At 34.4% G+C, this 27375-nt stretch overlaps 1 protein-coding gene across 1 annotated transcript in view; it reads right to left on the bottom strand.

The window, feature by feature from the left end:
- Nucleotides 1-27375, bottom strand: part of MAGI2 (membrane associated guanylate kinase, WW and PDZ domain containing 2) — a 1147386-nt gene that overhangs the window by 796710 nt on the left and 323301 nt on the right. The window contains 1 exon segment of the mRNA XM_054692500.1: nucleotides 15478-15594. Within this exon segment, the coding sequence (XP_054548475.1) occupies nucleotides 15478-15594 (117 nt within the window).

Here is a 27375-nt window from a genome sequence, read left to right as displayed (position 1 = left end):
ATATAATGGATGCTGATGCCTCCTTTTACCCTTGCACATCCTCTCAGCAGCAGGAACTCCTCCACCTGTGTCCCAGATTTCTTAGCTACCCCCCAATCTTTCTGTTCTGCCATTAGATATACAAGAGATGTGGGGTAGGGACTGGTATACTGAACAATTGGCAGGGACCTCACCTGAAGCCTGGTCAAATACAACTATTTCCATCCCACACGCTCTAGCCTCACTTACCCACCCCTGATTACACTGATACAAATAACAACCACTTAATATCTCACCTGCTGGAGAATTTCTTGCTCTATCATCTATTCCTTTTTGTCTGTCTATCTACTCTCTATCTATCTATATAATATCTGTAGATAATTTTACATGTTTTTAAAAGTTCAGGTATATCTGAACATGGAGCATATTTTCCCTTATTCTTTCACCCATCAATCGATGCATCGATTTATCCATCAATAGATTGATCCATCCATCCATCCATCCATCCATCCATCCATCCATCCATCCATCTATCCATCCATCCATCCATTCATCCATTTATCCAACCATTCAATAAACATTTTCGGGCATGTAAGCAAACGATGATCAAACCGAGCTGAATACCAGCAGCTAATTTTTCAGTTAATTCACCAAGTTCTAAAATCTAGTCCATAACATTGATAGCCTAGCGAATCACTGAAGTCAGTATCAAGGGAGACAGTGATACCACACATGATGAGTAAATGCACACGGGAAGCCCATTTACCAATTTATAATGAAAGATAACTCACATGATTTATAACATCATCTCTCCTAAAAAATAATATGTCACCATAATCAGGTAGGTAAAGCTCTATGGGAAAAATATATATTGATGACTTTGTAAATGAAATATGATCAGAAGAAGAGACTATATTGGCATCAGATAACCAAAGACACTCTGCACAGCAAGGTTAGGTTATTGCTTGTGGGACTCTAGTGGCTGTCATTTAGGCTAATGTTAAATTCTCCCTGTTAGGAGATCCTTTTCATTATGTCAAGGACAATTAAAGTTCAGTGCTTATGATTTTTCCTTTTACCATACTTGACAGAGACACTGTCAATCCTTAACCAATTGACCTTCACTGTACTATGTCACTCTGACACATTTATTTCTCTATAGTCATTGCTCCCAGCTAGGTTGATTTTTGCCATGCCAAATTTGACAATGTCTAGAGACAATTTTGGTTGTGACAATTGGCAACTAGTGGGTAGGAGCCAGGAATGATCCTGAATGTTCCATAATGCACAGGGAAGTCACCACAACAGAGTTATACACCCAAAAGTTCAGTCATACCAGGGTTTAGAAACCAGGCTCCAGAGATGTTGTGTTGGTCAATCTGCCTATAGTGTACCATTGTTTGCCTCAGGATTATTCTGAATCCTGAAAGGGATTCTGTTAATTATATTTTTCTCCCACTACATGTAGATATCAAATTTAACAGGAAACAAAGCTAGTTATTTCCCCTTTTCAAGTACCTAGTGACAAAACACTGTGTTCAAAGTGTCATTAGATTCATTTTCCTAAAATTCAACTGTGTTCCCTTAACACCCTTATAAGGACTTGGTGATAATAGCAAAATTTATTGAATATTTACTTTCTGCAAAGCACTGTTCTGAATATCTTTATTAATTTAATTATCAAAATATTTCTATGAATTAAGAACTATTTTAATCTTGTTTTATAATTAGTGAAACCAAATCATTGAGAGCTAAGGTAGTTTATTAAAGCTATCCAGTTAGAAATGGTACAGCTAGGATTTAAACATGTGTTTTGGTATATGCCATTCTTTATCTAGATGGGCTTTTAATATGCTACAAACCATTAACAGAATAAAAATTGAAGCTCTGATAATCAGTTTCAAAACACTCTGTAAATCTGTCTTTTCTACTTGATTTACCATCCAAAACTTTGAAACATAGAAAATGCACCTCTATTCTTCTCACATGCAATACCTAGCACTGAGTATTCATTCAAAAGGTCTCCTCAGCTGGAGTGACCTTCCAGCTCCTGCTACCTATTCAATCTCACTTAAGTGTCGCACTTAAAATACTTTTTTTTTTTCTGAGGGTTTTTTGCTTGACTGCTACAGTTCATAGGAATCAAATTTCTGTAGTAGTTATTATTCTGAAGGAAAAAAATGGCCTTTAAACATTTACTCCATGATAAATACAATAGATAGTAATAGACAGAAAGATAAATTAAGATGAGATTGATAGATAACATGGATAAATATATTTGAAAACAGCCATAAACTGGCTGTTTAAAAAATGCAAGTTGTTATTTATCATGTACAGATGACCTTTAACTGAAATTCAATCTTCAATTTGTAAAATGCACACGTGTTTTGTATTCCTATTATTTTACTGCTAGGAGAGAATTTATGTCTAATATAACATATAAACATATACACATGTAATAAATATAGATACACATATATGTATATATGTGTGCATGCATAGGATGTCTGCATATACATACAGAATGTACAGACATAAACATAATCAAGAGAAAAACTAAGATTTCAACTCTGGCTTTGGCAATTATAAGCCAAATGATCTTGAGCTACTAAACTTACTAAGCCTCATTCACCATGCCTAAAGTGAGATGAATAGTGAAGAAAATATTCATGGATTAATAGGCCACTTGCTGGACATAACTTGAAGCGGGCTTCCTGGGAACACAGGTGAGGATGGACCATCACAAGAACCCTTACTAACTCAGGGTCTCTGTACCATCACATTTCCCTGTGGGAAACCATGAATCCACTATTCCTAGGCTAAGTCTTCTATTCTGAGATTCTGAAAACTCCAGAGTTATATTGACCAAAAATGTGGGTTTATAAACTAGTAAATTCTGACCAAGTTTACCATCACAGGGCTACCCAAGAAAACCTTAGTTCTTCAGAGATTGCCGTGATACTTGTTTTTTTTTCTTTCCTTCTTATTCCTGCTGTCTTTCCTTCTTATTCTTCCCCCAAATCATAAGTAATCTGGAGTATTACTATATAAGAGCATGTGTGAGGGAAGTTCTCTAAACTGGATTCATGTTGCTCAATTAAATTCAGTTCTTCTAGGTCTGTATCTTCATCAGGTCCAATAACTTAGTCATTATTGTTAAGATGAACTAACTTGGTTTTCTAATAATAATCAGCTCCTAAGTATCAATGTTGGTTCTGGGTCTTAACTATGATACAGGATAGTTTTGTTACCTTATTTAGTTGTATATATTCTATTTACTCATCTGTAAAATGAGAAAAAAGAATATATGCTAGATTTAAATTTGTAGAATTTAAATAGCAGAAAAGATATATTGAGAATATATAGAATAGTGAATAGAAGCTATATTGTAATCATTGCACATTTCTAGCACCAACTGGTCATATTCACATAGTAGCTCTCATGCTAGTTGAATTTAATTAAAATAAATTACAATATAAAAAAGTTTATAAAATTTTAAACTATTTAAATTTAACAGGTTATTAGGTGCACTCATGACTCCAAATTAATAATCACAATTTTTATAACCAATGAATTTAGAAAATAATTTGTTATACATGTAGCCATATTCTGTAGAAATTAAGATCCAATCTACAAAATAACTGAAATTAAATTTTTATATTTAAATCAGGAAATTGATGTCATTTTTCCAAAAGTAATGTTAGGTCAACATAGTGACTTAAATACAAGTTTTCCAAATTACACTTAGTCATGTTTTCCTCATACATGCATGTTTTATGCATTTCATCCTACCCAAAGTCTCATAACATGACTCTTTAATGAACTTTGAGATGAAGAAATGATATTGGGGCTTACAAAAAGCTGCCAGTGTTGACCTCTGATCACAGATGCTGTGCCTTTTAGTGTTGAAAGCATCTTACTTCTTTCAAACTATAATTAATTTTCTGTAGTGCTTCAAATAATATATTCAACTCCTCACTTTTAATTAAGACTCCTTTTCTTGTTCCAAGTTTAAATTATGTTCTGAAAGCAATTTTTGTCAATTGCTTTTTCATGTGAGAAATATAATTATGAACTAAATTTTGTTAGTGTCACATTCATATTTTTAATAATAAAGTTGTGAATAAAAAATGAACAAAGACTTATACACATTTACAATGCCTCATTCTGTATGTAAGTAGAGTAGAATAATTCCACAATACACTGATAATACTAAGTGTCCTGGTTTTCTGAAAAACAAATACACTTCCCTGGTAGCTTTTATAAAACCAGTTAGCATATTGTACATCAATTATTATAATTTTGATATAAGTAAAAAAGCAAAAATCTTATTTAGCAAACACTGCAATTTTTTCACTAATATAATATGACTATTATTTTTATTGTTAGTATTATATTATAGGTTAATCTAAAAAGGAATATAAAACAGTATAGTCAATTAAAAGCTTAATAAATTTATGAAGATGATATTATGTATCATTTGGGTTATCATAGACAAGAAACATGCTTAAATATGATATTTTCCTTTGTATCAAAAGCTCTTAAGCATGTGATTTTTTTTTTTTAAAGATTTATTTATTTATTTATACAAGCACTGGGTACAGTCAGAAGCAGAGGAGGGTGAGAGAATTCACCAGAGCCAGAGTGGGGAGCAGAGCAGGCAGAAGGACCGAAGTACACTGCTGAGGGGAGCAGTGGGTGGCAGGAGAGGTCTGCGCGCCATGTGGGACCCTCCTCCGGTGGCCAGGGAGCAGGCTGGCCCTGGAGAGGCTGCAGGCAGCTTCGCAACACAGCGCTCAACCGCTGCGCCACCGGGGAGGCCCCAAGCATGGGATATTTTCTGCAGGAGGAACTTCAGTGTCCATTCTCTAGCTTCTTGAGTGTCAACAGACAGTTGTAGCCATTGCTCAATTCTGGCTTTGTGGCTCTTTGAATCATAATTGTAGGCCAAAGAGATGGCCATTACCCTGGTAGGGCAGTTCCTTATTGCTTGCATATTCTTCTTGAGTATCTATTCTGTAACTCTCTTCTCTAATTTTTGCAGCAGTTTCCTAAATACTGAATTCCCTAAGTCTCTTCCTTCTTAAAATACCTTTTATGATTTTATTTCCTGGACTGAACCCTGAATGATCCATTATATAGCATTTTGCTTTACAGAATAGAAAACTTACAAAAATTCTTTGACACTGAAAACAATAAGATGAGATGGTAAACTTGGCAAAAAATTAAGCTTGTCTGTCACTCACTTGTTCCTAATTGATGTAAATCGCTCAGTAGCCACTAGATCTCACTGCACAAATTAACCTGGATATCTTCAGGCAGAATTAGGACATTTACTCAGAAGACAATGGGAATCTGTGAGTTGGATATCACAAATCTACACATTCTTGGTGAAGAGATTAAATAAGTTTTGCCAACTCTAGACACTATGAACTATACCCAGTGAGGTAGTCAGAGAATTTAGATTCTGAGAAGCTATTGGTGCACCAGGCCACATGTGATGGCTGTCACTATCGCACCAGTCAGGCTGAGACAGGAAAGGGGGTATCTCTTCAACAGAAGGGCCGATTTTTCCCATTAAAATGTTATGCACTTGAGGGCCTCCCTGGTGGCGCAAGGGGTTAAGATGCAGCCTATGAAGCTCTCCGCAGCCACTGCAGCCAGGGAGCTACCCACATGGCACAGCAGACCTCTCCTGACTCGCCTGCTGCTCCCCTCAGCAGTTTACTTCAGTCAATCTGCCTGTTCTGTTCCCCACTCTGTCTCTGGCGAATCCTGTCACCCCCCAACCTCAGGCCTGTACACCAGTTCTTGTATGCATAAATAAATAAATCTTTAAAAAAAAGTTATAAACTTGAAGTAAACCCTGTTATCTCTGTTGTAGTTACCTCCAGATAAGAAAAGGAGGCGAGCAAACCATTGTTAAATATTATTGATCAGTTACTGATCTTGGTCAGTTTGGAGCCTTTGAAAGAATGATATTAGTATAGCTCCTGCATAGCTGTGGGAATAAAAGTGTGATTTAGAGGTCTTAAATAAGTCACTATTCACTTCTATGGGGACTACATATGAGGGTTGGGGGAAGGAAACATTGTTTAAAAATGAGCAATGATGTAAAATATATATATATAAATAAAAAAGAAAATAAAAAATAAGCCACTATTCACTTTGTGATTATTTTTGCTTTTACTGAAAAATTACATATGATGTGTAGATACACATCTAAGAGATCTCCTATGCTCTGGAGCCCCCTAAAATTTGTTCAGAACTATAGGGAAATCAAAGTCACAGTGACGAAGGACACAAGATGGCATTCCATAAATGGGTCTAGGCATCAGGCATTTAGTAGCTGTCATTTGGGGAAAGGTTCTTAACTTCTCTCCAAGTCTAAATTTTCTGGTCTGAAAAATGGGAACCACAAAACATTTCTCAGAGAATTGCAAAATACAAAAATGTGATTATTGTCCTTGCATGTAGATATTTGATAAATGTTAATTCACTCCCTTTCCCCACTCTAAGAGTGTCATCGACAATGGTTTGCAAAAGAAATGCTTTTTATAAAATGCCAAGTAAGGAACTGGGAACTTTTATAAATACATGTTTATACTGATTTTTATAGACAGAATTTTAGATTTAGATTAGAATTCAGAGAATGAAATACACATAGAAAGTCTACCAGCATTATTTTACAAGCAAAGTTTGGAAAGTAAAGAAAATATTTAGATAAGATAGACACTTTTGTATATTTGACCTCCTATCCTATAATAAGGCAGTAATTTTAATTATTGGAATAATATATTTATAAATTAGAATTTATTTCTCCTCTTATACATTTTATATTTCAATATTTCTTGCAATGATGTGGTAAAGATAACTGGTAGTTAAGTGGTTAATGGCCAAGAAGAATCTCTTGTCAAGATGAAAATAATTTACATTAATCTAGTCAACAACAGACTTGAAAATTTCCCTGATAATTATCAATATTTTTTTAATTGTGAAGATTTTTATCCATATCTGCTTAACCAAAAAGAAAAGCCTTATCTATTGATAGTAAAACATTCATGCTCACCAGATACTCTGTCAGCCTTCAGAGTTCTTTACTTTTCCCCTTTGTCTATACAAATAGCTTCTTTGAACCTTCTGGGAAGCCCCTCATGGTACTAGTGACTCCCTTGAGCTTCCACTTGAAAGTGACTCTCCTGTGGACTGGAAGCCAGATGCACCTCGGATAGAATTCTTGTTCCTCCAATGACTTATGCTTGGTGTTAAGAGGCTGCTTAATCTCAGAGCTTCAAATTCTGTGTCTTCAAATGTGGGATTAACATTTTAGAGGGATGCTGTAAGGACTCACAGAGATGATGTATAAAAAACATTTCCTCCACACAGGAAGTCCTCCGTTAATGTGGTTATTATTTAAAGAGCTGTCCTTGTTGATGTTCATGGAGTCCCAAAACTAGAACTGTCCCTGGCTGGGGGCCCATCAAGCATTTTCCCATTGAGAATGTTAAGCTGAATTGGACATGAAGCCTCAGATTTCCCACAATTACTCAGGTCTTTTACTAATCTGCATAATTTTTTCATTAATGTCAAACAATTAAGCAGAGAAAAAGAATGAGAATCTTTATCAAAGATGGGAGAAGACAAATGGACATAACACCCCAATTCAGTTTTTTCTTTGGAGTACAAGTAAAAGAAGTATCGTACAAGTCAGTAGTGTTGAGCAGCAGGTGAAACTATTTTCATTCCAACAAAACTTATACAGATATTTGTTGATTTTGTTGGCAAAAAAAAGAAACATTCCTGCAAGTTAGCTTTTAAGTAGGAAAGCTAACAGAATTGGGAATAGAAATTGGGAAATTCTTAGAATTAATCCAATTCTAAACAACTGACTTACCTAAATCATGTCAGGATTTAGGCATATTTTTAAATTTTTCAAGTGTGCTATAAAGATTACACTGAACACTGACTTAGCCTCCCATTACCTAGATCTATTTGTGCATCCATCCTGAGTAAGTGACATTTATTAAAGTTTAACATTTGCAGACACTGTACTTCATGTTAAACATCTTGTAAAGATTACAATCACATTTTCATAACAATACACCTCATGCTTCAGAAGTCTTTATGTCACATCTCAACTCATTACACATTCAAAAGGAGAAAGCAATTTTAAAAGCTTTGTATTTCTCATTATGATTATTTTCCCATCCACTTACTAAGAGTGGACAATATTTCAGAGTTTCATGAATAGTGAAGTCAGATTTCAAGGAACATCAGAGTTATGATGGCATCCTTAACTTGACATTCATAGAAAAATCTGAAAAGTACACGCATGGCTGGTTTTATCCAGAACTGCACTTAATTTAAACCCAGCTTTATGTTTTTCTCTGAAGTGTCTGCAATATTTGATACATCTTCAGTTTCTATAAGTTGTTTATACCTACTCACTATCAAGGGCATTCCATACTCAGAATAATTTAACTCATTTTGATGAACAGATTTGAATAATCACAAAAAAGAAAGCCAGTAGAAGTAGAAAACTACAATATTTTAGAGTAGAATTAGAATTAATTTTATGCCCCTCTGTCTCCCCCTACTTCCTTTATTCCCTTTGCTATAGTTAGTTAATTAGAAGAACCTAGTCCACAGGAAAAAGAATAACTATAAGAAAGTAAAAATCAAAATCAACAAACAACTATGAACCAGAGACACTCTATGGGGGGTGGGTGGCGGGGAGGGGAGTGATTGGGGTCAAAATAAGGGGGTCACAATTGTATGGGGAATATAAAAATAAAATTTATAATTAAAAAAAAAAAAGAAGAACCTAGTCCAGAACCAGTGGCTCTCGATTTTTAGATGTGTGCTTGTTCCATATTGCTAAGTTGACAAATGGGTAACACCAAGGGTTATCACGACTCATCATGTCTTTGCAATGTTAAACTGTAATGTGTAAATAACTCTGAGAAGTGCACTAAATATTAAAATATACCTAGCTACAATTATTATTCTATTTTTCTTGTTCTCTTGATCAGAGCCATTTGAATCAGAAATTGACTGCTCTCCTACAAATCTACAACCTTAGAGGCCTATGATAACATGAGCATCCCTTGCTATCTGCGCAAAGCTTTCCTACAATTATATAATAATCATCACCCTTGGCACTAGTCAGCAGACTGGAAACTTGGATCAGTCTGAACCTGATAAAGTTATAATTATTTCTATTCTAAAAGTAAATTGATGTGCAATGAGATAGGTTGACCTTCTTATGTCTAAGGGGGTACAATTTTGAAGCCTATAGGGGACAGATATTGGACTCCCTGAAAGGTGAGCTCTTTTCCACTGATAGTGATGACTGGCTTTTCCAGATGTGGAAAAAAAGTGGCCTCAGGCACTCATTCTCAATTCTCCTTTGGGCAAACTGTTGAAACCACTGAAGCGTAGGAGTGTACATACCATCTACCTACTTCATCCATGGCCTACAAATACAGAGTTCCTGTGGAGAGCTCACATTATGGAGAGGAAAGAAATAAAAAATATAAACCAAAAGGGAAATACCAATATGAATGATTAAGTCAAAGCAAGAGAAATAGCACATCAAGTGAGGACAAAGGGAATTTTATATGGTTAGGAAGATCAGTAAAATTCTGCACTGTTGGTGTTCATTGGTTTTCTTTTGTGCCACATATGTTCTTTTTTTCTAAAACTAGTACCCTGTGGTGTCAAATGGATAAATCAATACAAGAACTTCTAATGTTCCTTGACTTTCCATTTTAAGCCACATTCTGAATCCATTTCTCTCCTATAGAGCATGCTGTCAATGAAACCAATGAATGCTACTATCTGACCAGGAAAGACGCCTTCATTTTGTTCAATGAAAAAATGATTAAAAATATCTTTGTGCTTTCACATGTATGATGTAAAACTGGATCTTACTATTCTCAGTGAGAAAGGGGAGGGTATAAACCTAATATAGATTCCTGAAAGTAAAACCATATTTTTAAATTAATATAACAGGCAGGAATATATCTGAATGAGTAAATGGTTAGAATCCTTTCAAGAATTTTCTTTTGTTTAAAAGCTTGAAAATTTTTGAAAGTTTTATTTTGCTTGTGTTTTCAAGGAAGTTTATTAAATCTCTCAAGAAACTTAGTTTTATTTATTTATAAACTGTTTTTTCTTTTGGTCCACAATGCTAGTACCTTATTTATTCCCTAAATAACCTTTATTCTCAACATGTAGAACGAAATACAATTAGGCTAGTTAAAAAAAATAATTTTCAAAAAATCTGGCATTTAAGTCTGAAGTGATTGCAAAACATTGTAATTCATATTCTAAAAGCAAGTTCAAAAACAAGTATGATTGATGATTATTTGAAGCAGTTAGGTTAAGGTTAAAGTAAATGTATGATATACAACTATGGTAAAATGTTGGTTTAAAATCCATCCAGTTGGTGGGACCAAGAATTGGCATAGTCACTGTGGAAAACAGTATGGAGGTTCCTCACAAAATTAGAAATAAAACTACAATCTGACCTGGCAAGTACACTTCTAGATATCTATGAGAAGAATACGAAAACACTAATTGGAAAATACATATGTATCTCTATGTTAATATAGCAATATTCATATCAGCCAACATATAAGAACAAACTAAGTGCCCACTGATGAAAAAATTAATACAGAAGGTATTATATATGTACACAATCAAATACTATTTAACTAATTTTGTTAAAAAATAAAATATACTAGAACCATACAATTTTATTATTGATAATGTTTCCTTTTGTCAATGCTTGGCTTATATTAACTTAGGATACTTAAATACATAGACACATCATTATTAGCTACACTTGAATCATTTCTTCCATAAAAGTAACTTCTTTCATATCTTAAATCTATGATTTTCAATTTATTTGCATTTTATAGAATAATTTTAGACCTTTACTTTTATTGATTTTTGATTTTTACTTGTATAGATTGGTATTTCTTGTAGCTTCAAATAAATTTAAAATACTTCCAATAAAAACTTCTTACCAAATGACAAGGTGTGGTCTTGGGAGAGAAGTTTAATTTTAACTATCTTCCATTTAATTTTGAAACTTTTAAAATTGCTCATTGAACTGCTTCATGTCATCTAGAATAATGGGAAAAATATCTAAAATTTATATCTGTGTTCATGCCTGCCTCAAAAGTTAATTTGTATTTCTAATAAATATTAAGGATAGAAAGGAGAAAGGCTTCACCAATAAAAGGAAGTGTTTTTTTTTTCTCATATCTAAGATACACAGTCCATTTAATGATGGTTGATTAGACTCAAATTAACTGTATGCAATTGATACCATCAGTAGAACATTAAAACCAATTTTTACTTTTTAAACATTTAAAAAGTAATTCAATATTTTTTCTGTATTAATTTCATGCCTACCCCTAATATACTTTTGAGGCTAATTACCCAAAGGATGCTGTATGCTCCTTAACTTTGTATACTTAACACAGTATGATAAAACAACACTGTCTAATCTATGAATAGATGCTACTAACACCAGCCTTCTGAAAGTGTCTTTTATACACTATCATGGTAATTGAAATCCCATATGATGAATGCTCCAAGTTCTTTTGAGTCCTCTATCTATATGCATGTTTCCTGGTTAGTCTTTATCACATTCCAGATTAGAAGTATTTTGTCTCATCATTGTTTACTCATTTCTTCTTATGTTCCCCATTACATAAAAATAGTCTGAAAGCCAATAGTAGAAAAAATCACTCAGTGTTTTTATTTTTTAAATAAACTTCACAAAGTCACCATGATCCTCTTAAGACCTTTGATTTTTTCCCTGTAAGTTATAAAATCAACTAAAACACATTAATTGGCAAAGTTTAAGTATTCATTTGACTGACTGAGGCTGGTGGGGGGAGGGGGCAGGGGTGGAGTACTTGTCAAAGAGGGGACAAAGTCCAATAGGCTGTGGTGGAGGATTACTGGTGCTATAGTGGTAGGCATGAAATTGTAACAAACACCTAAAAAAGTGTAAACCTATACCCTTAAGTCATGTAACAGTGTGTTATAAACTAAAGTTGCTTAATAAAAATTAAGAAAAGGCATCAGTTCTTAAAAATCTTATCTCTATAATTCAATTTAAAAGAATGAAGACCTGATTTTATTTGACTTGTGTGTGTGTGTGTGTGTGTGTATGCACTCATGCTACTATATTTCCAACAATTCTATATCCATCACTGAGTCTTTGCTTCCAAACCTTGAAGGACAGTTTTAAAAGTCATTATTGAAGAATTATGTTCTCAGATAAGATTTTGAGAAAGCTAAATGAAAAGTCTAAATACAGTTAAATATTATTTATGGGCTAGGAAATACTTTGATAGAATTTTGGAATATTTGTATTTAAGAACCAGTGGAGACCAGTACTGAATAACCCTTTCCCCTTCTGAGCTCAGAAATCACCCATTAGTGGGGACCAAGTTTCCTTCATAGGGCACTATAGGAACCAAGTTGTCGACAACTTGATTTTGCTGAGTATATATGTGTGTGTTAGAAAGAAGGGTGTTCTCTGGAGCTCTTGACCTTTTACATGCTAGGAATTGAGGGAATCCAGCTCTGAGACTATGCTGTGGTTGATTAACGTGGTGGTAGTAAATAGAATTACTCAGTTGGGTCTTACCTTATAAAACAAACAACCTCACATTTTACAAGTTTGTTTTACAATTTTACAATTTGTTTTACATTTTACAATTTTGTTTCCATGGAGTCATCCAGTACCTATTCCTGGTGCCATTACTAGATAAAACAAGGGACATCCACATTAATTTATATGTGTATAAGAGCAGTGACATTCTCTTTAATAATATACTTTTATTTAATAATGCTGGATACATGAAAACCAAGGAGAATTTTTAAAAAAAATTTTATATATTCCCCAAACAATTGCAACCCCGATTTTGACCCCAATTCCTCCTTCCCCCTCCAAAGAGTGTCTCTGGTTCATAGTTGTTTGTTGATTTTGATATTTTCTTTCTTATAGTTATTCTTTTTCCTGGTCCCTTATTTAGGTTTTTCTAGATTCCTGCTATGAGTGAGACCATCCGGTATTTTTCTTTTTCTTTCTGGCTTATTTCGCTGAGCATGATCCCTTCCAGCTCCATCCATATTGCTGCAAATTGCATGTGTTTATCTTTTTTAAATGCTGAGTAATATTCCATAGTATATATGTACCACATCTTCTTGACCCAGTCATCTATTTTTGGGCATTTGGGATGTTTCCATAGCTTACCTATTGTAAATAGTGCTGCTATAAACATAGGGGTGCAGGTGCCCTTTTGAATTAATGTTTCTGTGTCCCAAGGAGAATTTTTTGACCCAAGAGAATATGTAACAAATGTCACTCCACATTCCAGGCCAATAGATATTCTGTGACACATATGCTTCTAAGTGATGGCAGGATTTTTCATACTACATATACATTTTTTGCTACACACTCCTGAAAATGTTTGAACATTTCATTGAAAGATACATTGCGTGAAGATGGTAGATTGTCCTGGTCCAATTCATCAATGTAAATGTGACTACGGATAATATAAATCAGAATCCTCACTATCTCTGATACTTTTTCCACTTTCATGCCAAGTTAGATGCATTGTTAGTGAATGATATTATTGGAACTATTAGGAAAGGTAGCTACAAATGGAAAGAATAGTTCTTTCATCATAATCATCAAATTCATTCAGTTTCTAATTATCTTCTTTATAAGAACAATTTCAGAATTTCAAATTAAATTTATGACCTTGTACCAAATCACATCATGAATCTCTATATTTACACATATCCCAATTATTTTGCCATTATATTTATTTTTCCTTTATAGTATTTCTTTACTACTCTAAAGAGATATGACTTATTTAAGAACTTAATTAACTAATGCAAAATTTACTCCTATTATCTTCATATTTAATTAAGACTTCTTATTTATGTCATTGCCTTAGCAAGGACTGTAAGTATTCCTGAATGCCAGCCTCTTATCTACCTCCCTCAGCTTTTAAACATAATAAAGTGCCATATTCTTTATTCAGTATTACAGATTTCCTTCCTTACATGTCACAAAAGATAAATTCACACAGCTGCACTGACATCACAGCTTTGAAAATGCATCCACCCGTTACCTTATAAATAGTTCAGTCACTTACTTTAATCCATCTTCCACTGCCCATCACTCTAATGTCAAACTTAAAATCTAAGAATGCACTTTATTGAACTTCCAGTTTTAAACCATGAGCCCAAAAAGGCTATCCACTTAACTAGCACACACTCAGAGGTGGAATTTGGATTGACAAGATGTCAACAGCAAGTATTCTCATTTAGGAATATTTAATAGCAGTATCCTGGCCTTTTTGTTTATGTTCAGAATTGACAACAACAAAAGTTAGGTCACTTCTAGTATATATGTAGGTGAAAATGATTGGGGCTGAATTATCCACTTTACCTCTCTGTTTTCAAAATAATAATCCATGATCTGTACTATCTATAGACATTTGCTAAACCAATCCCAGAAATTTATATATATATATATATATATATATATATATATACTTGTTTATTCCTTTCATTTGTCCTAGCCAATTTTTTCTTTCTTTAATATTAACCTTCCAGAGTCCATAGATTTGAGTTCATTAGAATTCAGAACAGAACTAAAACAAAAGGAATACACACAACACCCTTCAGTGTCTCTAGAGATTGGAAAGTCTCTGGAGGTCATAGAATCTACCTCGAAGGACATAAATTTTAATAGCAGTTTAGGATCAAGGATCTGACATGAAAATTTCTTGAGTTAGCCTAACAGAAGAGTATCAAATGAGCAGAAGTAGGTACTAAGAAGTAGACCAGTCAATATTATCATTTTTACTAATCCCTGTCTTTTGAAGTAGTACCTGCTCATAATTAGGGATTGTTTGTGGATTTCTATAGGTTGTAATAGGAAATCTGTACCAAATTCAACAAAACATCATAACTTTCTAAGGGTTACAGGTCATTCAGGTTTACTTTTCAAGGCATATTTTCTTTATACTTCTGAGATTGCCCTGCTGCAAATCAGAGATGAGGTTAGGAGTTACTCTGTAGATTCTATTACAAAATAGCTGTTTCAGCTAATAAATTGAATTTGCATTCTATTGTCTCCCAGTGTGAAGTTCTATCCAAAACATGATTTATTCTGAATTACCAAGATTCTGGTTAGAATCTCAATACTAGCTTGAGAAATAATCTAGATTTTATAACTTGAAAAACACAGGTTTCCTTTGCTTAAAACATCATATACCACACAACCACATTTATAAACGTTTACATTTAAAACTTGCATATCTCAAATTAGTTTTCTGTTCCAAAATCCCCCCATAAAACAAATCACTGCAATTTATCTTTTTTTAAATAAAGAATATATAACTCAACATCGATCAGTTAATACAGAAAGAATATAGTATGGCTTACTGTACTCACACGGCACCGTGCGGAGGTAGAGGTTGTCACGAATGATTTGCTGAAGTTCGTGGTCAACAGAACCCTTCTGAAATCGTAAGTTGAGGTAGTGACGAAGATCCTTATCAACAATTCCTCCTAGAAAAATAAAGATTCTTGATAAGGATGGTGACTAATAATGATTTTAAGTATGCAATTTGATCCTGTCATTAATTTACTCAATAACCCATATAGTTCTTTTGACGGAAACATTTATTGCTATCATAGTAAGATAAGGTTTACTGAGATAATTATTTACAGGTCTGAACTCAATTTTTTCATGCATTCATTCTTTTCATTTAGAATGAAGCCTATATTATGTTAAAATACATTTCTTTCTTTTTTTAAAGATTTATTTATATATTTATACAAGCACTAGGTACAGTTAGAAGTGCGGGAGGGTGAGAGAATTCACCAGAGCCAGAGCAGGGAACAGAGCAAGCAGACTGACGAAACACACTGCTGAGGGGAGCAGAGGGCGGCAGGAGAGGTCTGCATGCCATGTGGGACCCTCGCTGGCAGCCTGGGATGGAACCCGCGCTGCAGAGGCTGCGGGCCGCTTTGCAACCCAGCGCTCAACCGCGCCACCAGGGGAGGCCCAAAATACATTTTTTATTCCTGAACTAATATTGAAGTGCCATAGTACATATCATTGAGGATAAAAAGACCTTGCCCACCATTCCTCCTTTCCTTCAGTCTCTGACAAGCACTGTTCTACCTTATGTCTCTAAGAATCTGACTACTCTGGATATCTCATATAAGTGGAATCATAATACTTGCTGTTTTGAGACTGACATATTTCACTGAATATATCTTCAAGGTTTGAAAAGATTTTAAAGTTATTTAATGTTACCCTAGATTTAGGTAAAAGCAGGTGATAAAAAAAGTTAAAAGAAAAAAAAATGACACAATATTAATGCTTTCTCTCATAAAAAAATTATGACCTAAAAAGACAGTTAAAATAGCATTTATCTAAAGATAAAGACCTCTTCGTCTTTTTCAGTCAGTAGAAAATGCCCACCCTCTTACTATTTCCTGATCGCAACTGAGCAAGCCTGTGACTATTCTCAGCTGTCATTTCAGCCCAATTCACAGTCTGCAGGTCCTTCACCAACTGCACTCCATCTCCCTTCTCTTTTTCTTTCTGTCTAATATGTGGGATATGCCAAGTGATGAGATGCTTTCTGGCAGCCTGAGAACATGCTAACTATAGAACAGAAGATCTAGTCTATCCACAATAGTAAGCTACAATCACTCGTGCCTAATATAACACGGGTAAGCTCACGATGTGGTGCATGATGAATCATGTCAGTGTAAACCGTTTCTTGTACTACAAATATACTACATCAGTCCTCTCAAAAGTTTCTCTCCATAAAAAACAACACATTTGTGTCTATCCATTCAACAACTTGGTTGTAGTGATTTAATATAAAATTTCTTTCACCTAAAATAGTCAAAAAGTACAAAGCAATTCTATAGATGATTGAATTTGTTTTATAAAGATTTTTCTTGCCTCATGTTTCACAAAATACTTTATTATCCTTTATGATTTACTGTAACATTTTTCAAGCAAGGGAATTTTATTTACCTACTATCCTGATTATGTCAACTTCTGCAAATTGCCTACCCAATATTTTTCTTCTTTTCTTTTAATTAAGGACATTGATTTAGTTTCACCTCCAAATATGCTCAGCTTCAGGACATGAATTTCAGTAGTCTGAAGCAGTCATACAGTCTAATTTCCTGCACTTAATCTGCCCTTCCAGCATCTATGGCCTGACCCATAGACTCCCAACACAGAAAGAGGAGATTTCATTAAACTAGACTTGATATCTGAGATATAGCAGCCATATTTTGACCATGAAATGATATACACAAAAGGGAAAAAATCAACATGCTAACAACATTGGAGTAGAAGTTAGAAAGTCTGGATTTCTAATGGTTTCACTGGGTAGCTAAAATAATGTCAGCAACCATATACCTTAAAATTTCTTGTTGCATGAGGAAAAAAAAGTGCTCATTTTCTAAAAAGTATTTTTCTGTTATATGATCTCAACCAAAATATGTGTATAGAGATGTTTAACATATATTACATATAAAATGTACATGTGCAGTTATTTAAAGGGATATTTTGCCTTGATTAGAGATTTCAATTAAACAATAATTAAGCAGCGATGAGCAGACAATGGATGAGCAAAAAAAAAAAAATTGAGCCTTGGTCTTGAAGTCACTCAATTTAAGATTTATGAATTAAACTTTTAGAGATAACCAAAAAAGTGTGAAATTCCTAATAGTGTATGTTCAATGTATATTATTTGTTTTATGAAAAAAAAATAAACAATGTTATTTTTTTTGCTTTAGTACCAATATTTGGTTTTATTGTTGTTTGTCTGTAGAGTTTCTGTTTTGTCATTTGTTAATGATATCTAGATTTGGTAGTGTATATAATGTCTATGCCAATCATTTTCAGTCCAAAATAGTCAAGCCTTATTTTCTACCTGAACCCAAACAAGGTTTTTCAATCTGACATCAAAGTATAACTTAAGTATAACAAAGTATAACTTAAGAAGAACCTCTGGGAGAACTCTTCCTATTGCAAATGAGGAAAATGAAGCTCACACAAATCTGTTAGCTCTGCTAGGTTCAGAGCAAAGATGGGTTAGGGAGGAGAGGGCGCATCAGAGAACAATTCCATGGATTATTTGGGGGAGAAAGCTTTAAAAGGAAGTCCCTGGAATATTTACTGAATAAATAAATTGCAAATGCTGTAGCAGAAAGAATGCTCCACAGAAAATCAAGTTTTAGTTATTACTCCAATACTTATTCATCGAGTGTTCTTACACAAGTCCTTTCATCATTTCTAGGTCTCATTTTTTTTTATCTGTAAAAGGTAGGCAACTTGGTTTAAGCATCTATAACAGAATACTGTTAGACTGGGTGGCTTAAACAAACATTTATTTCTCACAGTTCTTGAGACTGAAACATTTAAGGTCAAGGAGTTGGCAGTGTCTGGTGAAGGCAGCTTCCTGGTTTGCAAATGACCATCTTCTCTCTGCATCTTCAGATGGTCAAAGAAAGAAATTATGATCTTAGTGCTTCTTCTCATAATTATCAGTTTCACAAGGGCTGCACTCTCATGACCTAACTTTTTCCCAAAATTCCCGCCTTAATTGGAGTTAAGATTTTTTTTTAAGATTTATTTTATTTATTTATACAAGCACTGGGTATAGTCAGAAACATGGGAGGGTGAGAGAATTCACCAGAGCCAGAGCGGGGAACAGAACAGGCAGACTGACGAAGTACACTGCTGAGGGGAGCAGTGGGCACGGCAGGAGAAGTCTATCATACCATGTGGGACCCTCACCAGCGACTGGGGATCAAACTGGTGCTACAGGGGCTGTGGGCAGCCAGTGCTCAACTTCTGTGCCACTGGGGAGGCCCTTGGAGTTAAGATTTTAATACATGATTTCTGTTTTGGAATGGGTGTGTGGTGGGGAGGTGAAGACACAAACATTTAGTCCACAGTAGTAGGTGTACAGCCAACTAAGATCTTTGCTAGATCTAAGTTCTGTGCTTCTATATAAAGTATTTACCAAGTAAATCTTATAGTTTAGGAATTACAATATTTTTGTTAATCAGACAACCAATTTTATTAGTTATAGACCACAAGTTAGTTATAACACTTAAGAAATAAAGCCATGGATAGCCTCTCTTTGATACTGCATTTTATTTTCTGAATTTTCCAGGAAGCTAAGGACATCAAAGAAAATTGAATCCTTATTTTGTCTTTGTTACCTAAGTAGTAAAATTACCAAACCGAGTAGACTGTAAAGATTTGGAAGAAGAAGGGGAAGACTTATCCATATGTTTTAAGATACGCCCATGAGTAACTGTCAATTTATTTTTTGTTAATTTATTGGATGGTGGGGAAGGAAATAGAGGAATGAACAGCAGGAAAGCATTATAAGGCTATGTTGCTATGTTCCCTTTTCAAAAATAGTTTCTGCTTGGCTCACCTCAAAAATAGAGAAATAAATCACAGAAAACTTGATTGATTCTGTTGAGATCCACAGCCACAAAACAGGTGACAGACATATCTAATCCATTCTGCCAGAGCAGGCTCCATCCCCTTCTTAGGTGGAAAATTGTGTCTTTGATTTCTGATGATGTAGAGGCCCATCTCATTTTTCAGGTGGTTGGAGTACTCCACCAAATCACTGATACACTTGATCTGTACTAGCCGCTTTCTAAACTATGAGTGAATAAAACAGTTCTTTCCCAAAAGTTCCCCTTTGACTATTTTATACAGGAACACACATATAATGTCAATGGTAGCTAATTACAGATGGTCTAGTAAATTGCTTTTCTATAGCTGGAAACAATTGGGCATATGGAAATTTACATCTGTTTTATATTTTACTCCAAATATGAGAGAATATAGTCAGTTTTTTTTTTATCATGTTTTCATGTCTTATTTTTCTTCAAAATTTTGGCAGCATACTTTATATAAGAAATATAATAATAAAATACAACAAAATATATTAAGCAGTTGTACATCATTAGGAAATTCAAATTTCCTAGAGCTGATAATTACTATTTTAGACAAAATGGTAGAGATAAATGTAAGTGGTTTATAATATTCTCCAGCTCTACTGAAAATGTTTTTTTTTTTTAATCATTTTCTTTCGCCTACTATTACACAGATGGGATATTATTGTTGAATTTAATTTTTCATTGTTAGCCTTTGTTTCAAACTAAATGTTAGAGATGTTCTTATAGTTATGTCCACAGACTCCCATGGAGAGGGACGTGCTGGCTGTGTGAGTGACTGGCACTGCACATGTGCTGTACATGCTTTACCCAAGTTCACAATCAAGAAATGCAATGGAAGTGCATAGTGGAAAACAAGTATATCTAAATTTTCTACAATGTCTCAAGATAATTTCCTTGAGGATTAGGACATTTCATATTAATTTCATTGATTCACTTAACTCCTAAACATTAGATGTCATAAAAAGTAGATTGCACAACAAATTTAGCATAATGAGAGCAAAAAGACATGTGGACAAAAGGAATCTGGTCAAATTCAATCCATTTCTAAAAACCAGAGAGTACACCACTGTAAATCTCTAAGGTAAAAACTATTTATTAGAGTAGTTGTGAGTGGATTTGACAGCATTGAAGATTAATAAATCTCAAAGAGTTAAGTTTCTCCATGAATTTACTATGATCAAAGAAGGAAACTATTGTCCAAAATATCTCCATAATTCAGCTGCAAAAGTTTTGCACTTAGGGTCTTGGTTTATGACTTTAAACTTTATTCCAAAGCTTAAGCATACATTTTATAAATGCCTTGATAAAAATATCACAATTGTTTTTTCTTAGAGAATTCAATTCACAGCTTTTCCTGCATTAGTTTCTAAAAGCATAAAAATACTGCTCATACTATGGAAGCCTGAAACACATTCACTTTATATAACTAAAAGTGAAAATGTGAATATTTAAACAATGAATTTTTAAGTGAATTTAATTTTATGTAGCAAACTATTATTCCCAAGTCAACTGAAAAATTATATTTTTAAAGAGGTGGTACTTATTATGAATACAATTAATAAGGCCTAGCAGGATTAGATTTTTTTCTATTATTTCTTATTTCAGAAGTATAAAGCAGGATTGGTGCTCATTATTTTTTTCTTTCTTTTCTTTTTTTTTTTTTTGCTAATTGTTCCAACTTGTAATTGCCAGGTAGCCTCCTATAGTAGATGGTCCGCTCCAAATGGTTTCATTCTGAAGTGTCCTAAAATAGAATATTCAGCCTAAAATGACAAATGGGAAACCACGATTTTATTTGTGCGATCACTTGCAATGAAAATACAGAGAAATTCTCTTAAAAAACTGGTTTTAAAGAACAAACAAAAATATCCTTTATCAGAGGTGTTATGATATACCAGTACTGATAAAGCTGTAACAATTCTAAGCACATGATTTCAATCCCTACAAAGTAGCTGGACTCAAATAATGAGGAATGTATTCCAAAGGTTTGCTTGGAATGCAGAATCATCTTTCCCCATAGAAATAATGTGACATGTTATAATTACATCTTTGGCCCACCTGTAAGTCTTTTAAATTAATTGAGCTGCTGGAAGATATTATTCACAGCATGTTCAAAATACATTGTTATTACACATTACAAGGCTTTCTGGGGTAGAGCAAGGGTGTAATGGCTAAAATTCCAACTTAGGCTGATACTTTTAAAAAGAAAACCTTTGAATGAAACACTGCCCACTCTAAAATCTTAATGGGAATTCTTGCTGTTATTACCAAAAATTCCTCCAAGCAATAATGGTTTAGACGTAGGGAGAAGGAAGGCAGCCTGTAAAGAGTTAGATTCTAAATGTATTCTGAGGTCCTGCTTGCCTCAGTTTCTACTACCATCATCCAATTGGTCAGATTTCACCATAAAATAGGCTCTAGTTTCCTTCCCTATTTCTTAGCTTAAGAGGCAAACACAATATCATTTTGAGATTTCCTTGGCATTCTTAAAAATAATTTATTACTCACAAAATTACCAGAAAACTCTGATACGGCAATTCCCATAAGATGTGTAAGCCCCTAGACCTATAATCTATCTACATTAAATACACAAGAATATATTGACCCTGTAGAAAAGATAATGGCAGGGAGTAATATTGGAATATTGAGGCTTATAAAACCTAGAGGTTATATTCAGATTTCAGAAGAAATTTAGGCACACATAAATCAGTTGGCTATGTTATTCAAGGAGTGTGTCTGTGCACATACTTGAATGGATACATGTGTTTTAAGAAAGCAGAAGTGGGTGGCATTGAAGAGTGAGAAAACAGTAATTGTCACCATTAGAATGGAGGTGAAGGAGGTGATGAAGGTAAGACATGGAAATATTTCTTTGTCATTCCTGTTCTAGGTTATTACAACTCTCACCACTAAAAAACTAGGTGTTCATTTGACTCATGGAAATAAAAAGCAGAAACTGGGTTTGAAGAGACTGAAACCATCCATACTGTGTCTGAGACTGCAGTGGAAAGGGAAGGGGGGTATCCTTAAACACTGAAGCTGGAAAAGAAAGCCATTCCTTTTGATAAGTGGCCAAGTGTGCTATGCCCCCAAGTGATGGAAGTATTTGACAAGTAGGACAGTAGGACATAGCAAAGGACATGAGTGAGTTATATTACAAGGGACATTTGCTGAATTATAAAATTACTTCCTCTGACTAGACTTTGAGGCTATTTATATACTCAACAGGTTATTTCGAGGTTGCTACCTTAAACAACTTGAGTTCATCTCTAAATTGCTTTGCAGTGAACGTCTACTAAATAGAAGAAATATTTTTTTTAATTCATTTATTTATTTTCCTAATTCTTTTTTCTCTTTGGACAGTATTTGATTTTGCCCCTCAGTTGTGGTCCCTGTAGTTTCTCCACCACCACAGTCCCAGTATCCATCACCATAGTCACTTGTGCTCTTTCCTCTTCTGTTTTGGCCTCTCCCCTGGTGTCTGCCTCAGATCTATGGTCTTCCTGCAAGTTTTATCTTTTTCAGAAAAATAAAAACTTGAACTCAGCAAAAAGGAGATAGTGGTTAACAGAGGGATACATGGAAAGGATGGAGAGGACAGAAAGACAGTGTGGGCATGGGCGGTTTGGTGGAGGCACCAGAAAAAAACTGTGGAAAAAAAGATCAGCTTCAAAGTGATAAAAACAACAACAACAACAACGGAAATGCATTTAGGGAATTTGCAAATTTGATAAACAAAAATGACTCTGGATAATCTGGTGTTGCAAACTGAAGCATAATGACTTCTTGAACTGATTTTACTTTTTAACTTCAAACAGTTTTAAACTTACAGAAAATGTTCAGGAATAGTGTAAAGAATTTCCATATACCCTATACGCAGATTCATTAGCTGTCAACATGTCACTACATTACTTTGCTTTTTTTTTTTTTAAATTAATGAATTTTATTTTTATATTCCCCATACAATTGCAATCCCCTCATTCTGACCCCAATCCCTCCCCTCCCGCCCCCCACCCCCCAAAAAGTGTCTCTGGTTCATAGTTTTTGTTGATTTTGATTTTCACTTTCTTATAGTTATTCATTTTCCTGGTCCCTTATTTAAGTATTCTAGATTCCTGCTATGAGTGAGACCATCCGGTATTTTCTTTTTCTTTTGGCTTATTTCACTGAGCATGATCCCTTCCAGCGCCATCCATGTTGCTGCAAATTGCATGTGTTTATCTTTTTTGAATGCTGAGTAATATTCCATGGTATAGATGTACCACATCTTCTTGATCCAGTCATCTATTTTTGGGCATTTGGGCTGTTTCCAAAGCTTAGCTATTGTAAATAGTGCTGCTATAAACATAGGGGTGCAGGTGTTCTTTGGAATTGATGTTTCTGTGTTCTTTGGGTAAATACCTAGGAGTGGAATTGCTGGATCCTGTGGAAGCTCTATGTTTAGTAGGTCCAGAAATCTCCACACAGCTCTCCATAGTGGTTGGACCAGTTTGCACTCCCACCAACAGTGCAGAAGAGTTCCTTTTTCTCCACAACCTCGCCAACATTTGTTGTTGCTAGTTTTTTTAATATGTGCCATTCTCACTGGTGTAAGATGGTATCTCATGGTAGTTTTGATTTGCATTTCCCTGATTGCAAGTGATGTTGAACATTTTTTCATATGCCTGTTGGCCATTAGCATTTCCTCTTCAGAGAAGTTTCTTTTTAGCTCCTCTGTCCATTTCTTGACTGGATTATTTTCTTTGTTGTTGTTGAGTCTCATCAGCTCTTTGCAGATTTTTGTGATCAGTCCTTTATCATTAGTGTTGTGTGCAAAAATGTTCTCCCAGTTGGTGGGGTTTCTCTTTGTTTTTGTTATTGTCTCTTTTGCTGTGCAGAAGCTCTTTAATTTGATGTAGTCCCAGCTGTTGATCTTTGCCTTCACTATCACTGCTTTGGGTGAAGTGTCTGTAAAGATGTCTTTGATATGCAAATCACGTAGTGTTTCGCCTATATTTCCTTCTATGTATTTTATGGTTTCAGGTCTTATGTCTAGTTATTTAATCCATTTTGAGTTGATTTTTGTATATGGTGTGAGGTAGTGGTCAAGCTTCATTCTTTTGCATGTAGCGACCCAGTTTTCCCAGCACCATTTATTGAACAAACTTTCTTTGCTCCAATGCATAGTCTTTGCTCCTTTGTCAAATATTAGTTGACCATAAACCTGTGGGTTTATTTCTGGATTTTCTATTCGATTCCATTGGTCTGTATGTCTGTTCTTGTTCCAATACCATGCAGTTTTGATGATTATGGCTTTGTAGTAGAGTTTGAAGTCTGGGAGTGTGATGCCTCCATTCCCTTCTTTTTTTTTCAGGAGAGCTTTGCTATTCAGGGTTTTTTGTGATTCCATATGAATTTCATCAATAATTGTTCTATTTCTTTGAAGAATGACATTGAAATTTTGATTGGAATAGCATTGAATCTGTAGATTGCTTTTGGTAGGATGGCCATTTTAATAATGTTTATTCTCCAATCCATGAGCAGGGGATGTTTTTCCATTTCTTTGTGTCTTCTTCTATTTCTTTTAACAGTGTTTTATAGTTTTCTTTGTATAGGTCCTTTACCTCTTTTGTTAGATTTATTCCCAAATATTTGATTTTTTTTTGTTTCAATAATAAAAGGGGTGGTTTTTTTGATTTTTTCTTCTTCAGATTTATTGTTTGTATATAGGAAGGCTACTGACTTTTGCGTGTTGATTTTGTATCCTGCCACTTTACTGAACTGATTGATGAGTTGAATTAGTTTTCCTGTGGAGTTTTTGGGGTTCTCTATGTATATTATCATATCATCTGCAAAGAGTGATAGTTTGACTTCTTCTTTTCCTATTTGGATTCCTTGGATGTCTTTCTCTTGTCTTATTGCTCTGGCTAGGACTTCCAGTATTATATTGAAAAGCAGTGGTGAAAGTGGACATCCTTGTCTTGTTCCAGATCTTAGTGGAATTGCTTTCAGCTTTTCACCATTGAGAATGATACTGGCTGTTGGCTTGTCATAGATGGCCTTTATGATGTTGAGGTACATTCCTTGTATCCCAAGAATTTCAAGGGCTTTTATCATGAATGGGTGTTGCACTTTGTTGAAAGCTTTCTCAGCATCTATTGATATTATCATATGGTTTTTATATTTCTTTTTGTTGATGTGTTGGATAACGTTGATTGATTTTCGGATGTTAAACCATCCTTGTGTCCCTGGAATGAATCCTACTTGGTCGTGGTGAATTACCTTATGGATACACTGTTGGATTCTGATAGCTAAAATTTTATTGAGGATTTTTGCATCAGTGTTCATTAGGGAGATTGGCCTATAGTTTTCTTTTTTTGTGTTGTCCTTGTTCGGTTTTGGTATTAGTGTAATGTTGGCTTCATAGAACGTGTTAGGTATTATACCTTCCTTCTCAATTTTTTAGAAGAGTTTGTGAAGGATAGGCACCAATTCGTCTCTGAATGTTTGGTAGAATTCATTTGTAAATCCATCAGGTCCTGGGCTTTTGTTTTTGGGGAGGTTTTTGATTATCATTTCAATTTCACTAATTGTAATTGGTCTGTTTAGGTGTTCTATTTCTTCTTTATCTAGCTTTGGGTGATTGTAGAGTTGTAGGAATTTGTCCATCTCCTCTAGATTGTTGAACTTGTTTCCATATAACTGTTCATAGTAGTTATTAATTATTCTTTTGATTTCTGCTGTGTCCGTTGTGATTTCTCCTCTTTCATTTATTATCCTATTTATTTGTGCTTTCTCCCTTTTTGCCCTTGTGAGCCTGGCTAGGGGTTTATCTATTTTATTTATTTTTTCAAAGAACCAGCTCTTGGTTTCATTGATCTTTGGATTGTTTTTTTAGTTTCGATTTCATTTATTTCTGCTTTGGTTTTTATTATTTCTTTTCTTCTACTGGTTTTGGGGTTTTTTTGTTGTTCTTTTTCTAGATCTTTGAACTTCGAGATTAGGTTGTTTCTTTGAGTTCTTTCTTGTTTCTTGATGTGAGCTTCTATTGCTATATATTTTCCTCTTATTACTGCTTTTGCTGCATCCCATACATTTAGGAAATTGGTGTCCTCCTTGTCATTCAATTCAAAGAATTTTTTAATTTCTTCTTTTATCTCCTCGTTAGTCCAGTGGACTTCCAGTAGTGTGGGTTTCAATCTCCACGAGGTAGGAGAGTACCTTGCCTTCTTTTTATGGTTTATTTCTAGTTTGATGCCTTCATGGTCAGAAAAGATGGTTGATATGATTTCAATCTTGGTGTATCTGTTGATGTTTGTCTTGTGCCCCAGTATATGATCGATCCTAGAGAATGATCCGTGTGCGCTTGAGAAAAATGTATACTCAGATTTTTTGGGTTTAGTGTTCTATATATGTCTGTTAAGCCCAACCACTCTAGATCCTTATTTAGAGCTTTAGTGTCTTTACTTATTTTTTGTCTTGTTGATCTATCCATTGTTGATAGTGGTGTGTTGAAGTCTCCCACCACGTATGTGTTTTCTCTGATGTCTGTTTTCAGAGATGCCAATAGTTGTCTGATATATTTTGGTGCTCCTTCGTTTGGTGAATATATGTTAATGAGTGTTATTTCTTCTTGAAGTATTGTCCCCTTGATCATAATGTAATGACCACTGGGGTCTCTTTTTATCTTTTTAAGTTTGAAATCTGTTTTATCTGATATGAGTATAGCTGTTCCTGCCTTCTTTTTTGGTCCATTTGCTTGTAGAATTGTTTTCCATCCTTTAACTTTGAGTCTATTTTTATCTTTTGCAGCTAAATGTGTTTCCTGGAGACAGCAAAAGGTTGGGT

Source organism: Talpa occidentalis, unplaced genomic scaffold (assembly GCF_014898055.3).
Source record: "Talpa occidentalis isolate TD23 unplaced genomic scaffold, MPIMG_talOcc4v2.1, whole genome shotgun sequence".
In the NCBI taxonomy this organism is placed as follows: domain Eukaryota; kingdom Metazoa; phylum Chordata; class Mammalia; order Eulipotyphla; family Talpidae; genus Talpa; species Talpa occidentalis.
This window is presented reverse-complemented; position numbering and strand designations above follow the sequence as displayed.